General features: G+C 36.6%; 1 protein-coding gene across 5 annotated transcripts in view; it reads right to left on the bottom strand.

Annotated features, from left to right (window-relative positions):
* Positions 1–12,960: 12,960 nt before the first annotated feature.
* Positions 12,961–19,433, bottom strand: part of LOC306879640 (SEC14-like protein 1) — a 72,716-nt gene continuing 66,243 nt past the window's right edge. For 4 of the 5 annotated variants that reach the window (XM_079432770.1, XM_079432771.1, XM_079432773.1 and 1 more), the window contains one exon: positions 15,316–15,566. In XM_079432770.1, coding sequence (XP_079288896.1) covers positions 15,461–15,566 — 106 coding nt within the window. In that variant the 3' untranslated portion in view covers positions 15,316–15,460. Of the gene's footprint in view, positions 13,013–15,315; positions 15,567–19,433 lie in introns of those variants that run through there. The other variant, XM_079432772.1, reaches the window with a different exon arrangement.

The raw sequence follows: 19,433 nt of genomic DNA, 5'->3' as shown, positions 1-19,433 counted from the left end.
ATATCTTAAATTATCCTTTGACTATGTTCTGGCCCACCATCTAGTGGTGAATGTTTTTTTTGGCCCGATGCCAAACTTACTTGCCGACCCCTGGTGTATGGAGTGTAGATTGATGTGGAAAAAAAGTAATTTAAATCAGTTTAACATAAGGCAACATAAAACGTGAAAATAATTAAGCGGTATGAATACTTTCGCAAGGCACTGTATATGCAACATGTCTAACCTATAGTCAAAGTTTAGATGTAATATTAAATAGTCATTATAATACAATAAGCAAGATGTGCTCTCTCAGTTGAGAGAACAAAACCCTGAAATAACATTGACAAAAAAAAAAAAAAAAGATGTATTAGTATTAAAAAACTATTGTTATATCTGTGTCCTTTTATGTCAGGTTCTTATTTAATCAATAAATTCAATCCGAATAAAGACATGTTGGCTATTAACAATCAAATGAAATTACTATCAACAAAATCCACAGATGGATTTTTATAAATTATGTAAAGTTTAAATATAACATTTAAATGTAGAAATATTAAATGATTGCAAAAAATGAAATAAGCAACTTTTTTAAATATGAAACAACCACCAGTAGGTGGCAGCAAGTGACTATCTTAATGAGTGAGTTGAATCAAACTGATTAGTTTAAAATGCTGATTCATTTAAATTCACAAATGACTGACTGCACTTATAACTTTATGGAATCATTTATGGTCTGTGTAACGCCGTGGAACAAAACAGTGTTGCTCGGAGACACAAAAGTTCTGCTGTTTGTTCTATTTTCTTTTTCATGGAGCAAAACAGAATTTTGTGTCTGAAAGTTCAGTAAGTTGTAGTCTATTGTACATTTGCGATGGTGCAGATATTTGGAAAAAAAAAACAGGACTCTTGTTTGTGTGATAGGCTAAATCCTATCACAGGCATATGAAAACAGAAACTCATTAAATGGCTGTTTTTATTTTTTTTTATAATTTTGATGACATTTCTGCCATGTGTGATGTCAGTGAGACGGGAGAGAGCGCTCAAAATGATTCAGATCGCATAATTCAGTAGAATATTAATAATTTAAAATCATAATCTGTAATGAAATGGCGCGTGAACATTTCATGAATTTATCATTATCTTTCTATATGTGTGCTCTTTTAGGATAAAGGCTTAATGGAGCTGTTCAAAGTGAGCCATGTGATAAACTAATCAGTGCAGACGTGATCAATATGTGTCCTTGTATGTGAAATAATCATCAGTTTATGCTGATTATGGCCTCGAAGCTCATAGTTGGAAACTGTTAGCCCCGGCTGTCTCGTTTAGCTCTTGCGTGCGCAGTGGAAATGCAGCTAATAATTTCTGACTAGCATATAACTGAACAAATCAAACAAACGTAAACGGGCAGGGCTCATGGGCTGCAGCCTAGAGCCCTGCACGGGCCTCAAATTTAGGACCTAGCCTGGCCCTGGCCCGAGATGCTCAGGCCTAGCCCGGCCCACGTCCGACAGGCTTATCAGAATTACCGGCCCGAGTCTGTCTTTTTTTCCCCCCTTCTCCTAAAACAGTTTATACTACTGTTTCGGCTATTAAAATAGTTCAGTTTTGTGTGTAATGGCAAAATTCTTATATTTCGTTTTTTTTTTTTTATTAAGTTAATTTAGAAAAACGGATTTTTGTTCATTAAATATCCTATAAGTTTTTGTTTTTTTTAAAGTAACGACCAAGCGGCCAGCTGCATGAGCTGATCATAGCCTATGTTTGATCAATTTAGCCTTCTCATATCATTACGACTTGCCTAAAATTAAATCTATAGATATACTAAAACAGTTCAAGTATATAACAATGTTTGAACGTTAAACCTGCGCTATAATAATAATAATGTGCGCTAGCCTATATCTAAGTTTGTGCGGAGAGTGGAAGCTAAAGCGCGCTCTGCAGGACATGGAGGCACCAGAGCAAACACTTGGAAACAAATTAAAATAGCCTATGCCGTAATTTATTTATTTTTTTGATAAAAGTAAGAGTAATACATCATTCGGACCTGTAAAGGGTCTACTTGTATTTGTGTGTACTCACAATACCAACAAAAGGTAGTTCTTTTATAAAACAAAGAAAACAAACATGATGCGCTTTCTGCCGTCTTGAACAGGAGCGCGTCACAAAAATGAACCGAAGCTGAGCGAATACATGCCTCACAGACATGATAAATATATCTATAGAAAGCTTTAAATTATCACTTAACGAAATAAAAAAATTGAAAACAAAAACTCTTATAATCTTAATCATAATAAATAAAGATGCATTTCTCTCTAAAGGCGCGTCTAATGAGGAGATGGCGAATCAGGATCAGCAATTTTATCCTTGCGACACGGACTCAGAAAACATTTGTTTATTAGTAAATAATTGAAATATCTCCTTACTATTTCCCGCAGACTGGTTCTGTTTGCTGGGGTTTTGCAGCAAGCGTTAGCCTATTGCGTGCATTTGAACGCAGAACTATTCAGATGCGCTGAAGTGACTTGCGCACCTCCTGCTGCGGCACACTAAACACCATCGAGCTGCTCTCAGTCGCGGCACGGTCTCGTGTTGTTTCCACCAGCGCTGCGATTTTTTTTTTTTTTTTTTTTTTTTTTTTTTTTTTTTTTTTTTTTTTTCCATCACTAATTGATAGATGTCTATAATATAAAAATGAGGAGAAACCCAAAACAGGCCCGAGGCCCGAGGCCCGGCCCGTGTCTTAACTATGACGTGGAAATTGGCCCGAAAGCCCGGCCCTAGAGGTGTAAAAAAGTCGGGGCCTGTTGGGCCCGGGCCGAAATGCAGGGTTCTACTGCAGCTCAGTCAAGTCCAGTCCGGCCATGCCTACAGGAAATGCTTGACATGCCAATAAAGCTTTGATTAGGCTGACTAAGAATTTTTACTGGAATGCAGTTTAAATTTAACATATATTTCATTTTATTTTGACTAATTAATAGACAATAAATACTATAGTGTTTCATTGAGGAATTAATCATTGACGTAGTTTCATTTGAAAATGAAAACACAACACGCTCATTTATCATCACACACAGGCATAAATTCAATCAAAGTCAAATATTTTATTGGTATAATTGTCAGGGCCCATATTCATAAAGATTCTAAGAATCCTCTCAGAAAACTATTAATTGACTCTATGCACGATCACTTCCGCGTTTGGTCTCAGTCCGCTCAGTTACATCCGGTGCAGCACCGGAAGCCGTTTTCCCTATTGGCGATAACTGTGTGAAGATGGCGCAGGAGAGGATGACACACTACACTCGCTGTTTACAGGAGCTTCCCCGGATAACGGTTAATGATGTTAATTGTATTGTGAGGCAATCAGCTGTTACACCCAACAGTAAGAAAGAGAAGGGCTTCAAATTATATATTTCGAGTTATATCGACAATTTTGAGGGTGAGTATTCTCATGCTATAATGTTATACGAATATCGATTCTAGCTGTCTCCGTTTCTCACAGTTCATATATGTCTTTGCATTATTTGTGTTTATTTGTTTATATATCTATCTAGTTACATTTTATGTACATTGTTTGCATCTTATGTGATATTTTTTAATTAATATACATTTTGGATTTTACTTTATTAACGTTACTAACTGTAAGTAATATCTCAGTTTCTAGTAAGGATAAGGTGACAGGAGAGATCTGCGTGAGGGCGACATGTTTCAGGTCGATGAGGAAGTCAGAGAAGCCGCATAGTTTGAGAGTAGGAGGACACGATCAAGACTTTAGCTAAGCAAAGTTAACGTTTTAAATAGAGATGCACCGATCGACCTGTGTTGTGCCAGATATTGCTTGTGCAGCCTGCCTTGCCACAGCAGAACTGTTTTGTGTCTCCGAGCAACACAGGGGTTTTTTTAGTTACTGAATGAATCCACGATTTTTAACAAATCAAGTGAGTCAATGATTCAGTAATCCATTCATAAACACAGTTGCTTGCCTCGTTTCTGAATGAATCAGCTGTTTGAACAAATCTGTTGAACTCACTTATTCAAACAGCCATTTGCTGCCACCTACTGGTTTGGTTTCACTTTATTTTATTTTCATTTAAAATTATCATTGCATTTTTTTCAATATTTCCTATTTGTATGTTTAAAAATATTTTATCTATAAAATATTTGTAAAATAAAATGTATCTTATAACATTATTTATGCATTTTAAATTTTGCAGTGTAAATTAATTTATGCCACCTCAGCTTCATCAAGCAGTTTGAGCAAATACATTTAATGCCACTTAAGATGCAGCTTTGCAGCTGCAGTGAAAAGATGGAGTTTGTTGATACTGATTTCATTTGAATGGTAACAGCTCCATAGCTCAATTTCAGAAAAAAAAACAGAATCCGAAGAAAATTGTAATCGGTGCATCTCTAATTAAAATAATAATAATAATAATAATAATTGTTGGTTCTACATCTGTCAAAAGATAGGCATAGGTAAAATGTAATGGAATGTATGGATGATAGTAATTACAGTATATGGCTATATTTAAAGTCTATTTATAAATAATATTAATTGCTAATTCTTGCCATCTTGTTTAATTCAATTATCTTCACAGATTGTATTAAAGGACTCTCGTCCTGTAATACTCTCTCAAAGCAGTTGTTCCTGTGTTGCTGGCACAGCAGTGTGCAACCACATTGTTGCACTACTCTACCAGGCAGCACACTACTCACAGCTTGGCCTTAGTGCAGTTCCTCCAGTTCGCAGCTGCACTGAAGCTGAGCAAAGCTGGCACAAACCAAGGACAATGGTGAGTTTAAATCGATTGCTTATAAAAATGATATATTTAAAGGTAAGTTATGGATAATGCAGTAAATTAATTATTAAATACAATAAACATGTTTTGAATTTAAAATTGTATTTACTAAGTTGTAAAGAGTATTATTAAAAGATAATACAAACACTGCTCTTTAGGGTACATAATTTTTCTTGATAATTTCTTGGTAATTTCTGTGAACAGTGGCCATTATTCAGAAATATTTGACTGCTGAATTGACCTACTATAGTAAGAATATAAGAATATTAGTATTGTAAAATATTTTTTGTAATAATCATATTATTATTATTATTATTTTTATTATTAACATGTCTCTTGTGTATCCCTAGGGAATCAAGCCTGGTCCTGTCAATAAAATGGTGCTTCTGTCTGCAAGACCCAAAGAAAGGAAACTTGCTGAGGGATTAAGGTGAGACACTTCAATTCTTCATTGTAGTTTTTTCAAATTCATACAACAACAACAAAAAAAGATGAATATGTATGAAATAAAAAATATGAACAATTAGACAACAGATTATGAACTAAGGAATTTACCTTTTGATGAACATTTTTATTCCATTTTAGGAGTACCCTTTACAAGGGTGTCACCAGTGAGCTGCCTGACCTGTCAGTCCTGCAAGTGGCAGAGGTTTACAAGGACTTCGCCAGTGCTACAGCCCCTTTGATCACCACAATTGGGATTTCCAGTGAGGATTCTTTGGTGGATTCTGCCTTTGGCAAAGTTCAAGCTGGAAGCGTGCTATCATACCAACAGCCACCAGCAACAACTCGCAACATTAGTACACATCCTGATGCCCCAGCACCACCACCTTTGCCACTTCATGGTTACAGCCTTGACACATCTGTCTGCTTGTTTGTCCACAGCAAACATGAACAATTACACATGAGGTCATTGGAGGTGACTTTGGAAATGGCTCACAATATCGAGACAGCCACCAAAGACCAAAGTGCATCCCTTGATTGGCATTCTGTCAGAAAACCAAGGGTAACATCATCTCGTTTTAGGGAGGTTTGTCATGTGCGTGGCCAGAGCTCAGCTGAACACCTGGCTGAAAGAGTGTACAAAGGAACTCGCCAGACAGCACACATGAAAAGAGGACTGCAAATGGAATCTGCTGCAGTTGAGGAATACTGTCTCCTGCAAGAAGTAAACTATTATCCTTGTGGATTTATGATTCATCCCGATGCACCTTGGCTGGGGGCTTCTCCTGACGGGATTATTTTTGACCCTAAAGAGCATCATGTTTTTGGCCTTTTGGAGATCAAATGTCCAAATGTACAAAGTTACGTAGACTGTCCTTACCTTAAATTTCACAATGGCACACCAGAACTGAAAGAACAGCATGCCTACTATTGGCAGGTTCAGGGACAAATGCTGATCTCAGGATTGGACTGGTGTGATTTTGTCATTTATGCACAGGATGACATGATGGTCCAGCGCATCTACAAAGACATCAAAGTATTTCAGACCATTCGAGAGAAAGCTGACCATTTCTTTTTTTACTTTTACCTGCCGAGATGCCTACAGGTATAGAAAACACACAAACAAACAAACAAAAAAAACACAGAAGACAAATAATCATTTAATATTGTATTTACACAACATCACTGTACAGGAAATGTTTAACACTGTATCAAAGTTATTTATATTTACATATTTACATTACTGCAGTGCAAATGTTTAAAGTTATTTATATATTTACATGTTTACATTACTGCAGTGCAAATGTATAAAGTTATATATATTTACATGTTTACATTACTGCAGTGCAAATGTATAAAGTTATATATATTTACATGTTTACATTACTGCAGTGCAAATGTATAAAGTTATATATATATTTACATGTTTACATTACTGCAGTGCAAATGTATAAAGTTATATATATTTACATGTTTACATTACTGCAGTGCAAATGTATAAAGTTATATATATTTACATGTTTACAGTACTGCAGTGCAGCCAACATTGTATAAAATAATTTATATACATGTTTATATTATTTATTACAAAAATAAATCTAAAATCAATCTCCAACAAATGTTTTCTTGTCTTTAATCCTTTGCCCAAGCTTTCACTAATGGGCCATTCTGGTAATTTACAAGGAGGCAAGCAACAGTGTATAGCTGGTTGATGCTCCCTGTAATAGAAAGAGGGATGACTGTGTCAAACAGCTTGTGTTGCTTCACCCTGCGGATGAGACGCTCAACGTGGACCCTCAGCCGAGCAATGGACTGTGTCTCCCTCACCTCATCAGCCGACATCTGTTCCCTCTTCGACAGGTAAGCAGGTCTGTAGACTTTGCATGGCACACAGTCATCAACAAGAAACCCTTTGTCAACCATTATTGCCATACCAGGTTTCAACAGAGACACAATCCCAGACTGCTTAAAAAGTTCCTTATCACTGACAGAACCTGCATACAGGGATGAGACAAAGGTGACTGCGCCATGTGGTGCCATGCCGATTAATCCCTTGACGGTGCAGTGGGACTTGTAAGTGGAAAAAACTTCACTTTGAAGCAGAAGTGAGGATGGAGTTTGGCAACGCAATTCTGTGCAGTCAATCACCACTTGTGTGTCTGGGTAGTCCTGGAACTCATTGGGTAGATGAGCCTTGATTGCCTCCTCAGACATCCAGATGCGGACAGACCCAAGAACAGTGTACAAAAAATTGGCCCAGGTTGTAATAATTCGGCTAACTGTGGACTGATGGATGTTGAATCTGTGGGCAAGATCCCTCTGTGTTAGGCCAACTGAGAGGTGGACCATGAAGAGGAAGAACTCATCAATGGGCTGCAGGGACTGACCCTGTAAAAACAACAAGGTTTCCAATTATGTGCATATAATGTGCGGGCTAGGCTTCCACTGAAAATATAGAATTAAGTTTTGTTCTTCTATTTCTTTATTTACCCATCCACTGCTTGTTGTTCCAACGTCACGCCTCATTGTAGTTGCTCTTACTCTGGACACACGAATCATGTTGTGGGATGCAGGTTCAATGAGTTTCCAGAAAGCCATTAAATGGCTGTAAGTTCCGAACCTAAAGTAGATGTAGGACATGTTATAAATGTACATAAATTACAAACTGAAATGAATTACCTACAACAATTCTAAATATTAAATTTAAAAATATAATCAAATAATATATATATATATGTGTGTTATATATATATATATATATATATATATATATATATATATATATATATATATATATATATTTATTATCAGTACTCAAAAACAATGCCAGCAAGAATGCAAGCTGCTATCGAGGAGAAAGGAGACCATACAAAATAAAAATAAAATCTGTTTTTTTTTTTTTGGCTACTATGTGTGAATCAAGACTAGTTGTTTCAGTTTGCCTAATAAATGAAAATAGACAATAACATTTTTAGTTTAAAACACGTTTTTGACAGATTCCTAAAATATTTGTGTTTACTCTTCATTATGACAAGTGGTCTATAATAAATTCGTTAAGCATACACACACACACACAGTATCTTATATTGTGCAGTACGTAAGGGTTTTAAATCGTACCTTGTGTAGAACCTTATATCATCGTCAGAAGCCGCAAATCGTCCCAAACAAAATCTTTGACTGACCGACAACTCCTCCACCTGTCTCCTTAGTCGCTCCACCTCCTTACGGAGATCTTCAGTCTGATCCAGTGCCTTATCAACTGCCGCGGGTTCTGGAACTGAACAATAATCATGTTCCAGATGCTGGGCACCAATCGGCACGGGATCCTCATCCACTTGAGAGTCAACCTCCCTTTTTTGCCATACCCCGGTGCGCCTTGGTTCAGCAACGGAGTAGCCGTTCCACTGGAATAAGGTGGGTACTGCCCCTTTCCTCAGCAAGCGACGCGCTTTAGGGGTCAATGGCTCGATCAAATCATCACTAATAAAGTGGCGACTGCAGACCCTTGTATGAGATGTGATGTTAAATCTCTCACGTCGAATGTTGTGAATCCACTTTCTACGTGTTTCTTCGTCCACGGGAAAAGTGTGGAAACTCAGTACAGAGTTGAACTTTGAGGAGGCTTCACATAACGGGACACAACAATGTTCAGCCGAACTACTGTCTTCCCGCCGTTGATATTTAAACTTTCTGCAAGCCATTACTATAATATATAACTATATAATACTATATTTAATACTTAAATTATAAATCGCTGTCAAATGAATGTTATGAAATAGTTTTGCCGGTATCCTTCGCTATAGAATGCGCTATGCGGAAGTAAATAGGCTGACTGAGATTCTACCGGAAATACGTCAGCAGCGTTCGTGGATAGAGTCTATTTAGCTTAAAAACTTTTACGTAGGAGTCTTAGCTTAAGAGCGATTCGGGACCGATCTGAGAGCAACTCTGAGTAAGGAAAAGACAAAAACGTTCATCTTAGTGAGGAGGCGGGGTTGACCCCGTTGCTATGTATGACACAATCTTTTGAAGACTGTGATTGGTTGGTTGTCAAGAAGGAAATAAAAGAGTGCTTTTAAGAGTAGGGTATATTATAAGCCTTCACTTTGAAATTACAGGCGGAATTTTTCCTCTCGCTCTTTCACACACACACATTATATATGTATATATATATTCTTTATTTACCATGCTGTCATACTTACAGAGCCGGCGCCAGGGCACCTCCATCGGGGGGCATTTAAATTTCTGGGGGGGGAGGCACAAATCACGTTTTGTGTGTGTGTGTGTCGGGGGGTGGGGGGGCTGCAATCTGTGATCTCGTGCAGTTGCTGACGCTTGCTAAAGCGTGCAATCGTATTATGTGCGCTGTTTTATCGGTACTTTCGCTTTCAAAATCGATCGCGTTCAGCAAGGAGGGGAGAGGATGGAAAGTGGGGGGGCACAGTAACTCGTTTGGGCGCCTTGGCGCCGGCCCTGCATATTTACTGTGTTTTATAGGAAATTAACAGAGACATATAAGCCTAATAACTGCTGTAACAGACCCAAATCATCACTGCTGCATAGTTGCATTTTTCCAGTTACCGAATATGTTAATGTAGTCATTTCTGGCGCTATGGCAATTCTGCGCGGTGTCTGAGATTTTAGCATGTCTTTAATAAGATCAGTCACAAACATGATCCCTGCACGAACTAATGTGTAGTGTCTTATTAACTCACTGTCATGCATTGTGTGCAACACATTTCTTCTCCCTCTTCATTTTCGTCCATTTTCTCCGCTGTTAAAGAAACTCTTAAGCCCCTTAAAAGTCCTCGTCCGTACTCCTAACAAGTTTGACCTTAAGACCTCTTTTAAGTGTTAAGATGCTTTCTGAATTACTTTTTTCTTTACTAGGATTTTTTCTTTAATTCTAAGAGTAAACGCCCACATTTCTAAGAATTTTCTTAGAATTTTGTCACTAGGAGCTACTTTTTACATTAAAATTCTTCATGAATACGGGCCCAGGTTTTTACAGTATTTGCAAAATATATGGTAGCAAATACTAGCATAATTATACAGAAAATTAATTAGGTAAAGTGATACACGAATTGAAAGGGAATAAGCATAAAAATAAATATAAAAATATAGCCCTAACAAGTTAATATATTATTAATATACAAATATTAAATTAAATGTTTAATGTTAATACAAATGTTTTATCCATCTCTGATAATCCTGGGTTGCTATGGTCACGTAGAAAAATGTCGTTCCCTCAACAAAGTCGTAGCCTCGACATAAGGATGTAGTTACTTCGACAAAATGATCTCGTGGCCATGACATAATATCAAGTTGTCACAAGTTCATATGTAATGGCCACGACAAAATTAAGTGGACTGAACATGTCCCCTCCTGGTCACCGTAACTGCTAAAAAACATCTGTTTTGCTTCTGATTATCATGTTTTAAACCATATTAATTTAAACTTCTGATCAACAGTTTTCTGAGTGCACATGTCCGAAGCACATGTACAGAAAGCGGCTGTCACATTGCATGCAAGTACTAAACTAAGTTCTCATTTATGGCTCGTTTCCACTGAGCGGTACAATACGGTACGGTACGGTACGTAGTTGTCAGAAGTTGTGAATGGTACCAAAATAGCGAACCATACCGTACCACTTTTTTGGTACCCTTTCGTTGGGGTACCTAGCACAGAAAAGGATGGAGCTAAACTCACTGCAGAAATTGATTGGTTGACTAGAATCGTCACTTGTACAATACAAGGGGATTCTCCTTCACTCGCTCCGCTCTGCTTATTACATCAGAGTGCACAAACACACACACACAAAAAAAATATAACTGTGTATTTTATACTCTTATATTTTCACACAGATAATAACCGTTTCTCAATGTGTTTTTGTGGACTTGTGAAACATCATTGCCCAAAATCCCTCATAATTTTCAAAATATTACTGTTATTGTGTCATTAAATGTAGTTTTAAGAGTTTTTCAGGTGAGAATGTAGTTGTTTAAAACTCAAATCTGCAGTTTATTTATAAAGATATAGCGCCTATTTGAAAATTTGCTATGCCGATTTCGAATCTCCAGGCGATCACCGGGTGCTCGGTGCTCATGTATCCGCCTCGAGCAGCCTTACGCTTGGCTAGTCCTTCGGACATTTGCCACTGGCTCTGATGTCTCTGTGGTGATTAAACAAGAATCAATTCGTTTCGTGTATATTTAACAGGCATTCGTGGTCTCATGAATCTATTATTTGTTCCTGGTCATATCGTTTTGACTGAGCACAAAGTTTAACTTTTTATTTATTTTGAACTTTACCGCAGTAACTTGCAGCGCTGACTTTGTAGCAAACGTTTGACTGTGAATTGTTTGCTTTTGTCTTTATTTCCTCTTATATAAGCCTCTTATACTTTGTACTTATACTTTTATAATGGCTATTATTGTTCATAAAAACTGACATAAGAGGCAGAGTTGTGCTTATTGTCACGCTTTATTGTCGATCGCTACTTTCCGGCATACACCACGCCTATTAAGTAAAGGGTACTGTTGGCAGTGGAAACGCAAGCCTGATCAGGGTTGCCTGTACCGAATCATACCGTACTAAACTGTACTGTACCGTACGAGGCATTACACACAAGTTTACGTTAAAAACACACAAGTTACCAAAACAGTCGTTTATGTCTGTGAAGGTAAACAGCTGGGAAAGAAATTGCATGTTTATATTAGATCTGTGTGGCAGAAACAATATACAGTAATAAATCAATAAATACACTGCTCTCTTGTCTCCTCTGAGGCTGGGACTCTAAATAGTGTTCTGTGCTCATCTGTGCAGCCAAAGGCAGAACAGTTAGCATGTTTTGTTCAAACTTTCACCATAGCATTAGAACTGGTACACCATTGTCGCTTGCGAAATCATGATGGCACCGTGGGTGGAAATTTACAGATAAAGGAGCGGTAATATTATGAGATTCCTTTGCAACGTCACAAGAAAAGTGAAATCAGCACGCTCGTTTTTTCAGACGCTTGCAGAAAAAGGCTTACCAAAACAAAGTTACTGGGTTAATCATTTTCACGTTTCCTTGGTTGGTAGATGCACCGGGGACCAGATTATAGCACTTAAAACCTGGAGAAGTCAGATTTTCATGATATGTCACCTTTGACTTTAATATTTTTGCCCTTCCAAAATTTTGTTAGTTGGATTTTTTACAGTGTAACCCTGAGTCCCACCAACTTGCAAGACATGTTTGAAGAGTTTCTAAAACTAAAAATTAATTGAGGTTAATGTGTATAGTAAAGTGATTTTTGTATATTCCTGTAATTAAGTTTGTTTATTGAACTCATTTGGATTAAGAGTTTGATTTCCTTGTTTGAACAGAAGAGAACATTCATTTAGTAATTTATTTAGTAGACATCTGGATGAATTGAGACATAGATTGCTGTGCTTAATACTATACATAAAAACAAATCTATATTTGTCATTCTTTACAGTTTACAGCCAGACACTTTACAGTTTTCCCCCCAGGCCATATCCCACCTGAACAACACAGCACACCTCAGGACTGCACATCTGTAAATAACACATATGCACATTCACAATTCTGTCTATTGACATTTTATTATGTAGTACTTTCTGTACTGGAAGCTCCTAACACACTTGGCAATAAAGCTTTTTTTCTGATTCTGATTAGTTAATATCACACACACACACACACACACACAAAGGAGGAACACAGCATAAGCATCTCTTTAATTCAAATTTAATAACTTCGAAAAATGTAAAGGCGCTATAATTGTATATTACTTGAATATTTTTTTTCACATACAGAATTTGTCAGAGGAAAAAAACAGATATGTAACATCACAGCAAAAAGAAAAAAAGATACAAGCAGAGGGAGAAAACAATGGACATAAACAGTTAATAGCCTTCAAACAGATGAGACCACATAAACACTTGAGATATTCAAACATAATCCAGGTTGGTGTTGTTTATAATGAGAATTATTATTACATAGAAAAGGTGAGATTCTGTGAAGAAATTCTGAATTCATTTAATTCAGCTGGTTCATTCTCGTTCTAAACATTCTAAACTCAATTTACAGAATGAGAATATTGGTGCTTGTTTGTGGAATGCTGGGTTGGTGTGAAAGCCCCTAGATTTACTTCTCAAACACACTGGTCTGATCAGTTAAAGGCAGGTGTATAAGGAAGACTACAAGTGTGCGTGTGTGTGCGAATGTGCACAGATAGAGTGTGTTTTTGGACACATTAGTGGCCCTTATACATTTTCTGTATAGATGCTTGCGACACAAATTTAAATGACTGACATAGCGCATTAGATGGCTGAAACCGATAAGTGAAGGAGGTGAACAAAACAACCACACGTTCATACAAATCATATAGAATTCTCTTCACAGTAAAGCATTACAGAGTTACACTTGACACACTGGTTTTATGTTGATTTTTGCAATATTCAAACAGCAATTTGTTAAAGATTTTAAGAATTGTACTGTAAATAGAATCTCTCACTTTTTCCTAAACTCTTAAGCATAAAACAAGTCTACTAGAACCATGAGCTCTGAAACTCCTATCTGACTGGCAGCCTGTAGTCAAATGAGAGGATTTCAAAGTACGCATGGTTCAGAATATGTGCTTGACGGGTGTTTAGAAGTTTTAAGGGATGGTAGGTTGATATAGGATTTCCATAGAAACCCAAATTGCATTTAAAGTTGTATTGTATTTATGCCCATATGACACGCTAAAAACACTGACCTATAAACTTAACAGTTGTAAAATAATCCTAAAAGTTTTTTTTCTGTTATTACACTTCCAGAATACTAGTACACTGTTAATGTATCTTGAATATTACGAAACACATTCTAGGAATGACATGTAAAAACTAGTTGTTAAGTGTAACAATCTCCTTTTCCCTAAGAAATGAAGGAGAGGGAGTATTTTTAGATCATTGGCGCCAGCATGATTCAAACAACTGGTGCAAGTTAAATTTGAGTACATCCACTGTCCTCAGGTAAACCTCACCTGGATGCAGACATATTCTCACAGGATATTAAGCAGGTGAGACTAGTTTATTGTGCAGGTTGTCAAGCATGTTAAAGTCACCTGGATTAATGGACATGCTATCGTCCAGACAATTATTGAGCATTTAGTTTTAAATTCTGATTGATATTCTAACCTGAACAAAGAGTCTTTAAGGAGCATGTTTCCCTAGACTGTGTAACTTCACTACATTTAAAGTTTTTGCCAATAGAAACTGTCAAACAAAAGAGGTTTTTAAAAAACAAAAAAAAACAAAAAAACTAACCTTTCTTTCCTTTTATAATACAGAAAAAATAAAAACAAATTTAACTATTCTGTTGGAGCAATGACACAATTCACTACAAAATTTACACTGCCTCTCTTCCAGTAAAGCTGTCTTTAAATAATGCTTTGACCTATTAATACGAATGACCATTCCAAGCACTGATTGGCTGACTGCATAGGAACTGATCAACAGCAAGTCTGAGGTTCGATATCAAGGCATTTCCACAAAGCCAAATTTCAAGCTAACACTAGTAGTAAGCACTGAAGCAGTACTGTGATGATTTCACTAAACACGTTGCCATTTTCAAACCGCAAGTCTAGCCCACACTAACGATGAGGAAACAAGCTTGTAGCACCCTAGAAGACTTAACCCAGTCTCCTTAAACATTTTATGATAAATAGAAATTCAACTACTACAAAATTCTTCTAAATTATTGCAGAAGCCCTCCCACTGACCTAATAACAATTCACCAAGAGGATGAGCTCCTAGTGATATGGCAGAACTAAGTGCATATTTGTAGGTATGTGCAGTATTTGAGATGTGTAAGTTCATTTCAGGCTCTTTCCCAATCTGAAGAACATGTATTGCTTAGTTCAGCATGCAGTCCATGGGAAATGTAGAAATGCACGGTAAAGTGTGAGCTCCTTTGGACACTCACACAAAGCACAATCGGCCTATGAACTGACCTGCAGCTCAGCTGAGCGCTATGGCAAAGCAGATTCAAGCCCTTTAACAAAAAAACCTACCACCACCAGAATCCTTTCAGGTAAGGATATCTTTTATACTCTTTTTAGTTGTGCGAGCATGCTTCAGGTCCTTCGTATGGAGTGATACAGTGTTGGGATAGATAGAGTAAGAGTAGTAATGGTTTATTTACAATCTATAAAATGAAGTGATGAAACATTTTAGAGCCCAAATCTCTTTCTATTCTACCTGGAGATCATAGAGCTGGACTGCGACTGGCTGGAGGATGTGGTGGCGGCGCTGAGCTGAGAGAAACCACTGTGACTGGATTCCAGACTGGTCATTGAGCCCCTGAGATTAGAACAGAATAGAATGGCATGTGAGAAATTAATAAGCCTGAAGACTATAAATAAAATTCTGTAAGAAAAAAAGGTTTAAGGAAAATGTGTAGATCAGTGGTTCCCAACCATGCTCATGGAGACCCCCCAACACTGCATTATTTCCATGTTTCCTTAATCAAATACACCTGATCAGATCATCAGCTCAGACGCCAAGACCTGAAATAGTTGTGTCAGACAAAGGAGAGATGCAAAATGTGCAGTGTTGGGGGGCCTCCAGGAACATGGTTGGTAACCACTGGTCTAGATACTTTAATAAAAACCTGTAAGTTACACTCGCTCATGCAATTTGGTTTTATCGGTGTTCATATACAGTTAAATACCCATATCTTAAGCAGGACATGCAGTTAGAAAAAAGCCAAACTAAGGCAAATAAGAAGTATATGCCTTTTATCATATTTGACATTAAAGTTAAATTTACTGAAAATTTCTCTCAGAATAAAAAGGTAATTAGTACAAATATTCGAAGCCCACGCGAGTTTAGAATCCTCACAAAAAATTATGTAAACCTTACAGGCAGACAATGATTTTTTTTCTGCTCATTTACCAGCCATAGGACTTCTTAAATTTGTTTTTACATTAAATGCTGTTGCTTATACAAAAAACACACTTGAAACACATTTCATCATCTTGGGCATTCACTGGCTGGTTGGCAAAAAGTCAATATTATACCCTGCTTACACAATCAATTAAGGTAGCTTGTCATTTGCAAAAAAACATTTGACAACCATCTAGCCAGAGCATTTTATTAGTATTCAATGTTCCTGTTCTTCTTGGCTTCAGAATACATTCTTCAAACTGCCTACATAAAGCTCACATAACCACCATATTAAGGCTTTTTCACACCAAGTCTGATGCAGTAAGAAAAAAAGTTTTCCAAAAAAACTGACCCAGTACAATGCAAATCTTAGTAATTTTCTGAAATAAATAAATACAAATGTTCATGCCTGAATCAAAATGCACTCCAGTTATTCACATGCTTTAATGCAAATTACAACCCACCCCTAAATCAGAAATGCTGTCACTCTTCTGCAATGCAACTATGGAAATAGTAAAAATAGTGTGACTAAAAAGAACTTAAATATAGGAATACAAAGGTTTTTTGGTAATAAGTGGTCAAATACTACTATTACACATAAATGGTTAATACTAATATTAACACAGATTTGCAACAGACATAAGGCAAGTATATTAAAATTCCTTGCCATACATCTTTTCCTTGATTGTTTGTTGCCACTGTTTTTCATCAAACAGTGCAATATAAAAGTTTAATGTAAAATCAACCTACACTCAGTAACGACGGACAGAAATGACAAAAGGTCAGACTTGGTGTGAACAGGCATTTTATAAAACCAAGTAGAGACTTAAAGTGAATAGGCATTCTATAAAATCAAGTAAAAGGAAATTTTACCATGATACTAGATAATGCGATAAATACTGAACCTACACAGCCAAGAACATATTGGAGTTTCAAAAAAGATACACACACACACATACATATATACAGTCATGGCCAAACATATCGGCATACTTGGAAAATATGATCAAAGGCGGCTGTGAAAATTAATCTGCATTGTTAATCCTTTTGATCTTTTATTTAAAAAAATCTAACCTTTCATTGGATAATAAGAATTTAAAATGGGGGGAAATATCATTATGAAATAAATATTTTTCTCAAATACACATTGGACACGATTATTGGCACCCCCTTGAAATTCTTATGAGTAAAATATCTCTGAAGTATATTCCCATTCATATTCACAATTTTGAGCACTCCAGGGTGATTATGAACATGAAATTATCCAGCCATGGCTTCCTGAAATAGAAAATAGAAAATCACGAGCTACAGACTGTCTTGGGAGGGGTCTTCCCCCATACAAGACAAAGACTGTCTGCTTCCATATGCACCTAAAATCATCTTAAAAGACTTTCATTTTACATTTTTTATGAAACTAATAATTTCTATGCATAACTGCATATTATGTATGTAACTCACACATTTGACTATCCTTGTTTTAATCACTCATTGTGTATGTCTTGCTTTTAATAAGTATTGAATAGCTTAAGCCTTAAAGGGTAATATTCATGTTTGGTATGTATGAGTTTGAAAATTCATGCTTTAAATGTTTCTTCCAATTAATTATTTGTAAAATGTATCATATTCTGGTTATAGAAATCACATTCAAAAGTATGCTTTGCAAGAGCTTGTAAAGTTCGGAAATGTGACTGACCATTTAACATGTTGATTTATTGATGGGGTGGAGAAACAAAGCAATACCCCGAGCAAGGACAGTATCTAATTGGTCAAGACGTCCAGATGGGATGGTCTGAAAGCCGAGTTTAAAAACTCAGGACACCATCAAACTCTCTCTTAGTCACCCTTCTCCTCTTCTTCTCTTTTGCATAATGACATTTCACAACATTTTAAATTCTTATTATGCAATGAAAGGTTAGATTTTGTGAATTTTGTGAGACTGTGAATTCTTTAAATAAAAGATAAAAAGGATTAACAATGCAGATTCATTTTCACAGCCGCCTTTGATCATATTTACGAAGGGTGCCGATATTTTTAGCCATGGCTGTATGTATGTATATATTTATATATATAGTATATATATAAATAATATATATATATATATATATATATATATATATATATATATATATATATATATATATATTAGTATATAGATATATATATGTATACATACATACACACACACACACACACACACATAGAGTATGGATGCGTCCAAAAGCTGAAAAATTCTGTCTCTGTAGGTGGGGTAGGAAGGCGACAAGGCACGTCCGAATACAATGATCGTGTCACATCCGTTTCTACTGAGAGACCTTCATCTGATCGATTTTTGAAGGCAGATTAGTTTACATGTTGGCCTAACCTTCGCTGCCTTTGATATCCCACAAACCCGTGCGTTCCATTCTGTAACGGTTCATGTTACGGTTGATGGCCAATTTGTGTGTGTTTTTCCCCCCACTTTTTATGTAATTTCTAGCGAGAAATTAGTATTATAGTAGTTGAATATTTGCTTAATTATCACCAAGGTTCTCTCTGTTTTGCTCTAGATTTTTAAATGGTTATGCTGCTTCAAAAGTCTGTCAGAAATCAGTTTCTTGAGGTACCTTCGTGTACAAATGCAACCTGCAAAGTCATTGCCTGATAGGGTTTTTGGACACAGCCTATACGCCAAAGGTTATGGGACACACCTCTTAATCATTGAATTCAGTTGTTTCAATCAGACCCGTTGTTGCATGTGTATAAAATCAAGCACCTAGCCATCCAGTCTACATTTACAAACAAAAAAATGGGTCATTCTGAAGAGCTCAGTGAATTCAAGCATGGTAATGTGATAAGTCAGTTCATGAAATTTCATCCCTGCTACAAATTCCATGGCCAACTGTAAGTGGTTTTATTGGAAATTGGAACCAGGAAAAGCACCAGCTCAGCCATAAAGACCACATAGAGTCACAGAGCAGGGCCACAGACATCTGAGGCGTGTGGTACATAAAAGCCCAATTCCATGGCTGAAGAGTTCCAAACTTCCCCTGGCATTAATATTAGCACAAAAATTGTGTTTATGCTACAAATTATTAAGTTCCTCTAACTTAATGTAGTTTGTTGATTGAATATAATTTCATTAGAAGTTGTCAAAAAGATTCATGCAAATAGTTGCATTAATTTCATTTTATATTTTTCCACACATTATTTGTTTTGTGTGAACTTTGTGGGAACAGTTTGGGGAAGGGCCTTTTCTATTCCAGCATGACTGTGCCCAAGTGTAAAAAGCAAGGCTCAAAAAGA

This window comes from Barbus barbus, assembly GCF_936440315.1.
Source record: "Barbus barbus genome assembly, chromosome: 13".
NCBI lineage: Eukaryota > Metazoa > Chordata > Actinopteri > Cypriniformes > Cyprinidae > Barbus > Barbus barbus.
Note: the sequence above shows the minus strand (reverse complement) of the source record. Positions and strands in the feature narration are given on the sequence as shown.